Raw genomic sequence first — 10,398 nt, 5'->3', positions numbered from 1 at the left:
AGATATTTACTTTCAAAATGAACAAAATAATAGATAAAATAAGTTTTAAAATCTCATTGTCATTCTTTAGAGAAACTATGATGATGTCACCAAACAAGAATTATACTTTATTTGGATGTCCACAGTTTAGTATCTAGTGTCAAACCTTCCAACTTGATTCTATATAGATGTTCACATTTTGGACAACTATATATCTTGTCCAAGGAGAATTGAAACTTGAATCTACTTGGGGCCTGGTTGTTTACAATCTATACAGGAAAGCAGATAAGCATAATTTTTTTGAATAAAGACTGAAAAAAAATCTCAAGGATACTGCTCCTCTAGGATCCACCCTGGAACACAGCTAGTCACTGTGGTGTATACACACTTGGAACAACCCACAAACAAACTCTGGTTTATAATGGGTGTTTCGATTTTTCAAACTTAAGTTTACATATTTATTACCCCAGGTAATGTACTAGCAGAACTCAAATCTTACAATTTACCTACCATTCTGTGTCAGGATCGTTAAAAAACAAAAACTAAACTCAAAAGAAGAAATTCACTAAATCAAAAGAGAGGAAGTGTTAAGCAAATACAGGAACCAAAAAAGGATTTTAGAGGCTGCCTCACACTGTCTCATTCAGTTCCTTTGCGGTCCCCTTCTTCACCACATCCCAGAGCAGTTCTTCACAACCATTCCTACAAGAGCATCTTGAGTTTAAGACAATGGAGGAGTTGGGTGAGTGAGTTGTTTCTTGGAGGAGAAACACTAGGGGAATAAAGAACAGATAGCCATGTCCATGTGTGATGGGGTTGATTTCTAGTCAGAGTGAGGATAGTGCTCTAAGATTTTATTTCCAATTTGTATCTGCAGCATGACCAAGAGTGAAGCATGAGGAACTATATACTTGTTCTGGGGAACTAGGGTCACACACAGTAGGCAGAAAGTTTGGTGCTAGCCACAGAGTAAATACTCGTAAGTAGTTTTAGACTGAATTATTATTGAAAATTTCAATCATTATGAGCCCTTTTTTCCCCCTCTGTAGCTACTGGAGATTGTAGGGTAGCTTTTACAGCTAAACAACTGCAGAGATATGTTTTGGGGAGGGAAAGAAAGGAAAAGAGGAGACAGTATATAAAGAGGAAGGCTTCCAACTTTTTCTGGTTACTTGGAGATGAGTCCCATAGACTTTCTTGCCTGGGCTTGTGTTGAACCATGATCCTAATATCTTAGGCACCTGAGTAGCTAGGATTATAGGCATTAGCCACTGGCACCCGGCTGCCTTTTTTTTTTTTTTTTGCCATCCTAATATTGAGTTGCTAACTTTAACCAGTTTACAAGTTGTACTAATTTCATACTGTCCTGGCTTTGTGGGTGTTTGTAGGTCTGGGGAAAGTGCCAACAATAGAATAAATATCGTGCATAGTTTTTTAAAAAATTGGTTTCATTGTGATTCAAGAGTTGGAGAAGTAGAGGACAGAAGAACAAATAGGAGGGAGGAGATGTTAATGAGAAAAAAAGCATTTGATGAGTATTACATTGTTTTAGAAATAAAATCTACTTTAGATGTGAATCCAAATTTGTGAATCCAAATTCTTACCCTGTATGAGCCATGAAGATTGGGGAAATTCACATTTTTTTCTTGAGTTCTGAGTCTAACTTTTTTTTCAACTTCAGGAATACCAAGTATCATGCAAATAATTCAAAGGGAACTAATAGCCTGTAACATAAGTTAAAATTAATATTTTACGTATGTTAATATTTGGCAGCAATATTTTGAAATACTATTTGCTTTTGTTTTAAATGACAAAGAAAAAATAACTTATTAACTGTAGTTCTGACACCAAAAGTAGACTACACAGTGTACCATGTTAGAAGTGGTTAGTTTAGGTATTCTAGCCAATGGTAAAACCCTCTTTTTTTTTTTTTTTGAAAATTGTACTTTTGTATTTTGTGAGCAAGATAAATGTTAGAGAAATCTTACCCAGAAATACAGAAAATATGAAACAGTCTGGAAGCTGACATTCAAGTAGATCGTCCAGTTGACTACAAGCCAACAGAGCTGATGACCGTGCTGCAACAGTTTTTTTCAAATAATCATTTCCACTTCTATCCCCAAGATGTGAATTGCCCTCTTTTTTTTTTCCTGCCTGCAGAGAAACTGCATGGGAGACAGGTTGGCCCAGGGGAGCAAAAGTTTTTCTATGGTGTTGCCTTAGAAGTTAGTGTCTTGTATCCATTCAGAAGGTTTTACCTAAATGCTGATGACAAAAGACTGACAGATTAAAAGAACCATGAGGCTCTGTCTCTGAATGAGAGGGCGATCCCCAAAAGACCTTACTCTTTTCTGGTTAACATTGTTTTATTTCCATAGTTGAAGGACTAGGGAGAATCACTACAGAATTTTCAGTCGACTCTCCCCATTGCTCTTAGGAATCTCATATCTGTCATGCTGTCATCTTCATAGGTTCTGTAAGGATCTAGTCTTTAAATTAACATGATGGATGGGGTGTGGGCGAAGTGTGCTCATAGGAAACAGGAAGAGCCCTTTGTCTGCTAACTTGTGACCTAGAAAGGAGTGTTTTAATAACTTTGATTAGCAGATTCTCCTAAGGATAACTTCATACTTTTTTTTGATGGCATAACCTTCCCCTTCCTACCATTAATTTTTTATTCTTAAAAGATCTTTGACTACTGGCTGGAACAAAATTTAGAAAATAGAAAAGAAGTTCTGTTTTGATAGAGTAATACACAGTAAAAAGTGAAATTCTAAAATTTAGAATTGATATTAGCTACTTTATATTTTAGACATTTAAAAATCTGCTCATTATAGAAATTCATAAATACGCAACATTAGAGAGAATTTCTCAATGAAGTTGAACATATACTTCAAGCAGCTTAAACAACCCACCATACTAGTACATATCCTTACATATCACACCTACCATAGCTAGTAATTTCTCAGTATCATGACTTACAATTATCAGAAAGGATGAATGGAAATCACTGCCTTACGTTTGTATTTCCATTATGATACTTAAACTAATGATTTGAAATATTGACTACCCAAAGTTCAATATTCTTGTGGTTTAATTCTTAAAAGTTCACTTAATGACCAAAATAAGGCTCACATAATGGTCTGCATTATGTGCCTTAAGACTTTAAATCGATGGATGCCCACTCCATCTCTTCTTCCCATTACAGCTTCCTTACTGAAGTGTAATTTGACTTGAAGAGTTTAGCTTAGTTTGCTTATCTGTAAAATGGTGCATAAAGCGCATCATTGTGAAATACAGATAATTAAGAAAGCTCTAGTTTTGCAAAAAGAAAATAGCAAAGAAAGATGAAATCGTTCTTTAAACTATAAAGAAGTAATTATCCTCCCCAAATATGAAATAAATGAGTATCTGTTGTTTTGTTTCAATGATCTATAAAGTTCATTTTCCTTATGTAAAAATTTAGAAATAATCCAATGTTTCTGCAAACTTTTAAAAATTATAGCTTGTGGTTAAAAATTTTTAACAAAGGATCCTCTAGTGGAATAATAGCTTTAATATGTAAATGATAAAACAGCTTCAGAGAGGATGTCATGATTAAGATGATTCAGATAATTGAGATGAGGAAGGAGAGTATAACTTCTCATTTATAGTTCAGAGTTAGGAATCAGATAGCTCCAATTCAAGTGCTGTTCAAACATTCAAGATCCCGTGGAAGTTATTTTATTCTATTGACAAAATGGGGACAATAATACAATCTACTTCAAAGTGTTAGAATAATTCAATGAAATGTATAAAATCCCAAACACTGTGCTGCCATATTTTAATTTAAGTTAGTAACAGTGCTATTATTTTCATTACAACACAAAGGTATTAGTGTAATGCTTATAATATCCATTGGCTGTTGCGAAGAAAACTAGAAAATAAACAAGTCTTGACTATTTGGATTGCAACATCTTTCTTGATTTCACAATATCTCAATTTTCTCTTCAACTAATTTTTCTCTCCACACCCTTAAAAATAGAATACTTAAATTTTATTATAAGAAGTGTGTTGTGCTCTAGGGATAAAAATCAAGATTAAGTTGGGTACAGGTGGTTCATGCCTATATTTCTGGCTACTCTGAAGGCTGAGGTCTAAGGATCACAGTTCACAGCCAGCCCAGGCAGACAACTTTGGGACTCTTAACTCCAATTAATCAGCAAAAAGGGAAGACTAGAGGTGTGGCTCAAGTGTAGACTGTGAGCAAAAAAGCCAAGCAAGAGTATAAATTCTAGTACCAAGCACCAACCCCCCCCAAGACAAAACTCAGAATTTCTGGTGTATATTGAAAAAAGTGCTAATAAAATGGTTTAGTTTTACTGATAGGTAATATATTTATAATATAATATATTTATAATGTATTTATGTTTTTCATTTGAAGATTTTTGTGAGTGCTTTTTCCTAAATGAATTTATCAGTACCTACAATATGAGACATCAAACAGGATGAGATTACGAAATCAAATGTGACTGTAGGAAATTGGGGAAAAAACTACCATATGAGTCCAGAGGGATCTCCTGACAGAGAGGATATAGTCTTGAAGGGAGAATATGAGGATGGGAAGTGATTCAAAAATAGACCTAATTTCATGTAATTGTAACCCCTCTGTACAGTATTTTCACAAAAAAATTAAAAAATGAAAAAAAGAAAATAGACTTAATTCAAGAGAAAAAGGTGATCAATGGAATCATGGTATGGTTATTAAGGGGCCAAATGATTCCAGAAACATACACTTCTGTATTATGATTCTCTTGTTTCTCGTGATACAGATGCCTTATTGGAGGAGCTAGAACGCTCTACCCTCCAGGACAGTGATGAATATTCCAAACTAGAACCAGTTTCCCTGGATCAGCATCCCCAAAGGGAGAATAACATTGCTGAGATTTCAAAGACCTCACCTGATCAGGGTCACACAAGTCCCTTGAAGGTAACTTAGTTATTTTATGTTTAGTAGATTTCAGAAAGCGAGTTCTATTCTCACACAGTGTTATTAAAAGAGAAGTCTATATCCAAGAATGAAAAAATAGTCTTTCAATTTTCATTTTTAACGATGATGGTTTTGGAAAGATGAGGATTATGAAAGTCAGTTACAACTAAATGTTTTCTTAGGGCATGGTAACAGGAAGCATATTGCTTGGCTCTCTTTGGGGCATTCTGATATTACTATCTGGGTTCAGAGATACCATGTATGGTTTGACGAACATGACACTCAGGCCAGTTATCAGATATCATCAGATATCATCGCTACAAGACCAGTTTAGACAGTTTAGGCAAGACCAGTTTTGGCAGTTTAGACAAGTCTTCTCAGAGGGAATTTTCTGCTCACTTTGTAAAGCAACCTAAATTTAGGTTGCATTGTGGACAAAGTCAGTTGGAATCTTTATTCAATGTATCTAGAATAAAAACAAACTTTTGACACCTTTAGCAATTTGCAATTACGTAAAATTAAACTTGTACAATGGAAGCAGCTCAGATTTCTCCTTATAAAAGCTAGGGAGGAATTGAACAAATAGAAAGATGAGAGCGCATGGGTTTAATTACCTAATTTGAAATTGTGCAACTCTTGACTTTGATGGATTTGACTCCTGTGTTAAGTTGGGTAAATCCATGTTCTCTATTAGAATGGAATGAAATTGTGAAAGTCTATGATTTTTTAGAATCTATTTTTGGTTAGGCTACATGTTAAAAAGAATCATAAACAGAGACTACTTGAGAAGTTTGATTTATAAGAATATTATTGAGAAGTGTTCTCAATAGAGATAGAAAAAGAACACATGCAAAGATATTTTTTCTGAAGTAATTACTCATTTGAATATAAAAAAAAAAACAGAATTGAAACTGGGGGAAAGCAAAAGAAGGGGTGGCATTGTCCAAAAAGAAAATTATTCATCACTTGACTTGTGAAACTATAACCTCTTTGTACAATACCTTAACACTAACAATAAAATTATATTTAAAAAACAAAACTGAGGGTGTCTTCCATTTAGCTGAATTTGCTGTAAATTTTCAGGTTCATGTGTCTAGAGGAGTACTTTATTAAAATATTATAGACTATAGAGTTGTACAAATTATCAACAATTTTGAATCTATTAAGCATAAAACACAGCTTTGAAGAAGAAAATGAAGTGAAATGAAAACAGAAGTACAACATATACATTACAATAAATAAATGAATAAAAGCTGAGGAGATATTTAGCAAGCAAAACATAGGTATTTCAAAGAAATTTTTCCATATTACAATGTGAGAGATAACTATGGCTAAGTAGCCAGTTCAAGTGTGTGAATATAAAGATATCAAGAATGATAATTTATTTGTGCTATTTTAAAATGTTTAGAGAATTGTTTTATAGTGGTGATATTACAGATTGAACTCAGGTCTAACTCCTACTAGGCAGACACTCTATCACTTGAGCTAAGTCCCTAACTCTTTTTGCTTTAGTTATTTTTCAGTGAGGTCTTTTTTTTTTTTTTTAACCTGGGCCAGCCTGAACTTATTTATACCTCTTCTTTTTTATACCTCTTAAATAGCTGGGACTGTAGATATTAGCAACATAACCACCATATCCAGCTTCATTGGTGAGATGGAAATCTTGCTGGCCACAGACTGCATTCTTTTCTCCCAGTCTCTGCCTCATGAGTAGCTGGAAATCCAGGTATGAGCTACCATGCTCATTCCAAAGAGTTTTTTATTTTTTTTATTTGCTTTAATCTTTATAACTATGTGTTATGTAAGAATATTTTAGAAAAGGTTAAGAAATAAAAGTTTATGATATTATATATAATTTATATTGTTGTTATTATTATCATTTCTTGGAGGCAGGATGTCTCATAATGTAGCTCAGCCTGGCCTCAGATTTGTGCTGCTACTGCTTCAGCTTCTTTTCTGTGGGGAATAGAGGTATGCACCAACACGCCTTAACCTTGACTAGAATTATTTTCAAGTAATTGTATTTTGTGCCTGTAATCCCAGCACTTGGGAAGCTCAGGCAAGAGGATCTGGAGTTTGAAGCCTGCCTGGGGTTCCTAGGGAGACCCAGTCTGAGAAAAAAAATATATAAATATGAATCATTTTTAGAGTCCCCTTTTGGCTTCAAGTGTCCCACGTTGAGCAGCCAATTATATGGTAACTCTAAACATCTGCATGATCTGGAGCCTGTCTTCCTGGTCAGGCAGAGTTCACACTGGTTTGCTTGTTCTTCCAGAAGACCTTCCTTCTACATGGATCATGTGATCCTGATATCTGCTTTTCTCTCCTCCTGTAAGTCCCTGTTCAAGTGTCCTCTACTTAGCAAGTCCTTCCTTATCAATATATCTATAGCTTCCATTCTTTTTCTGCTTCCCACTGTCCAATCTCTGATTAATTTTATGGATTAATTTGTCTCTTATCATTACTAGCATATAGGCCCAGAGTACTCACCTTTTATGTGATTATTTTAGTTGGTTTTTTGACTGTTACATCCTAGCCCTGGCACTTAATACTGGGTAAGTATTTGTTTATTTAATGAATGAATGAACAAGTAAATAAATAAAGCACTGCTCAACTACAGTTTATATTTGCACATTGCTTCTTTTTCTTTTCCTATATCAAATTCAATCCTATAGCTTCTCTTAGGCATTATCTTCATTAGTTAGAGGGAATTTGCTCTGATTCATCTTGTTTGTTGTATGGCTCCTGTCTGACCATGGAATACTTTTTTATTTCATTGCTTTTCAGGCAGCAGGGGGCTGCTAATATTTGTTCACATGCCAAAGTCTCTGTTTAGAATTTAGCCTTTTTCTGAAGGGGTGGCTAGTTATTTTTTTTAACCTTATGGAAAGTGGTCCCAGAGATGTGCTGGTTATTCCCTTTATTATTTGTTTCATTTTTTAAAGAAAAGCATTTGTTGATATTGTAAAGGTGATGTATAGAGGGGTTATAGTTACATAAATTGGCTAAGAGTACATTTCTTTTTGAACAATGTCACCACTTTTCTCTCTCCTATTTTTTCCCTCCCATCCACACCTACAAGTTGTATGGTTTATTTGTTTTATGGGGCTAGGATAGCCTTGAACTCATAATCTTCCTGCCTTAGCCTTCCTAGTAACTGGGATTACAAGCATGCACCTCCACATCCAGTTGCTATCCTCTTTAAAAGCTGTAAATAGCTGGGCACTGGTGGCTCACGCCTGTAATCCTAGCTACTCAGGAGGCTGAGCTCTGAGGATTGCAGTTTAAAGGCAGCTCGAGCAGGAAAGTCTGTGAGACTCTTACCTCCAATTAACCACTAGAAAACTGGAAGTAGCTCTGTGGAACGCTAGCCTTGAGCTGAACAGCTGAGGGGCAGCACCCAGGCCCAGAGTTCAAGCCCCATAACCAACAACAACAACAACACCAAAAAGCTGGAAATATTCTGTAACTGTCAGTGACAATAAGCACCAATATTCTAATAACAGAAAACATTTTTCATTCTTCTTTGTCATTTACATGTCCTAGGCACAACTTGTGGATACTGCTAATATCCAGAAGTCCAATGTCTACAGGTATGTTTTCAGTTTTTATTAGATATTTTCAAAATATAAAGTTATTAAATAATTGTTGTCAGTCTCCAGGCACTAGTTTGCTCTGCAAGTGTGTATTATCAGATCTTCCCGCCCCTCCTCTTCTTTCCCCAGTCTGTGACCAGGGATAGAACTCTGCTAAACTGACTTGGCAGCATCTAGACTGACAATCCAGGCTGGTGGGCTCTGTTATTCCATTTATCACTTGAAAAATGTAAATAGTCTTAGTCTTGGCCTACTGTTCCATGTATTATGCTCCACTCTGCAAATGAGAAAACACACCTGAAGAAACTTAAACAAGAGTCCAACAATGCCCGTTCTAGATTTAAAGCTGAATTGACACAGTGAGGCTCTAGGACAGGCTAATGACTGTGTACTCTTTGTGCATTGGCTCAACATTTATTTACATGCTGGAGGGTTTTCCTTTTAGTTAAAGTTACATATTGAAAAATATTCACTTACTTAATCATTAATCATTTCTTCTGGCTAAAGCAGAATTCACATTTTACGGGAAGGCTTTTTATTTGTCATTGTTCTACCCTTAGGTGTACCTTGCTTTTTTTTTTTTTTTTTTTTTTTTTAATGTCAGGCCCATTTCTGGGAAACAAATCACACGGCTTCCATTCCATATAGTAAAGATTGATACTTGGTAATAATTAATCTGCGGCACTTTATTTCATTTCAAAATCACAGAGCACACACCAGAGGTAAAAGCAGGGGAAGGACTTGTGGTATAAGAAACTGATTTTTTAAAAAAAAAATTCTCACTTGAGTGCACTTTCTCCTTTGGTGGGATTAAGGCCAGTTGATTAATACATAATTGCCAGTTGATTACAATTCTAGGACTTGCAGGTAACTTTTTCCCCCATAGTCTTCCTCTTTTCTACTCCAGTAACACATTTAAAAAATGCAAAACAAGGACCTGATACACAGAGGCTCTCAGTAACTATTGCTTTCTTAAATCTGTGAAGCCAAGGCTTCAATAGAAATACAAGTGACCACACAAATATATAACATGAAAACCAGCCCAGGCAACAGCCATATTTCCGGTGTACATTGTGATCAACTGATGGCAAACAGGTACTAGTCTATTAATTTCTGCAGTATAGACCTCTGATTTCCAGCTGCTAACGTCCTTCTAACTTCTCTTGCCCTGCATTCCAGGGAGCTGATGCTGCAGTTTGTGCTTTCCATCTCTAGGGATAGTTGGCTTTCATGAGCTGTGTCCAATAAGAGGCACTGTAGAGACCCTAGTGGGTGCAAAGCATGTGTCCTAGGCTCTTACTTTCCTTTTTAAAAAAATCAATTTTATTGTTAGGGTGATGTCAGAGGGGTTGCAGTTACATAAGTAAGGTGATAAGTACATTTCTTGTCGAACGTTATTATCCCCTCCCTTGTTTTCTCCCACTTTCCCTTCCCCCTGACTCCTCTCCCCTCGAAGTTGTAAAGTTCATTCACAACATGGTGTCTTGTGAGTCTTGCTGTTGCATTGGTTCACCCTTTGTCCTGTGTATCACTATTTTCTTATTCCCTTTCCCTTCCCCCAAATCACATAAATGTATATAGACGACACAGGGTACCAAAAGAAAAAAAAAAACAGTGACAACAGGGGATAAGCAAAGGAAGGAATTTAAAAAACAAAATAAAAAAGAAATAACTCTACACAGTACCTTAAAAAACAAAAATTAACAAAAACCCTCTTGTTTCCATAGCTTGGAGTTCATTTTGATTAGCATTATTTTATATGGTTATATAGCTATTGAGCTATTGTGATCCTCTGCTAGGGTTGACCTAGACATATACTAATTATTACAAATGAGGGAAACCATGCAGCCTATG

General features: G+C 35.5%; 1 protein-coding gene across 1 annotated transcript in view; it reads left to right on the top strand.

The window, feature by feature from the left end:
• Positions 1-599: 599 nt before the first annotated feature.
• Lpxn (leupaxin) overlaps positions 600-10,398 on the top strand; it is a 30,294-nt gene continuing 20,495 nt past the window's right edge. The window contains exons 1-3 of the mRNA XM_042676364.1: positions 600-721; positions 4,791-4,948; positions 8,495-8,541. Of these exons, the coding sequence (XP_042532298.1) occupies positions 709-721; positions 4,791-4,948; positions 8,495-8,541 (218 nt within the window). The 5' untranslated portion in view covers positions 600-708. The remainder of the gene's footprint in view (positions 722-4,790; positions 4,949-8,494; positions 8,542-10,398) is intronic.

This window comes from Dipodomys spectabilis, unplaced genomic scaffold (assembly GCF_019054845.1).
Source record: "Dipodomys spectabilis isolate Male_0828 unplaced genomic scaffold, ASM1905484v1 ptg000030l, whole genome shotgun sequence".
In the NCBI taxonomy this organism is placed as follows: Eukaryota; Metazoa; Chordata; class Mammalia; order Rodentia; family Heteromyidae; genus Dipodomys; species Dipodomys spectabilis.
The sequence above is the reverse complement of the archived record's forward strand: the minus strand, read 5'-3'. Positions and strand labels throughout refer to the sequence as shown.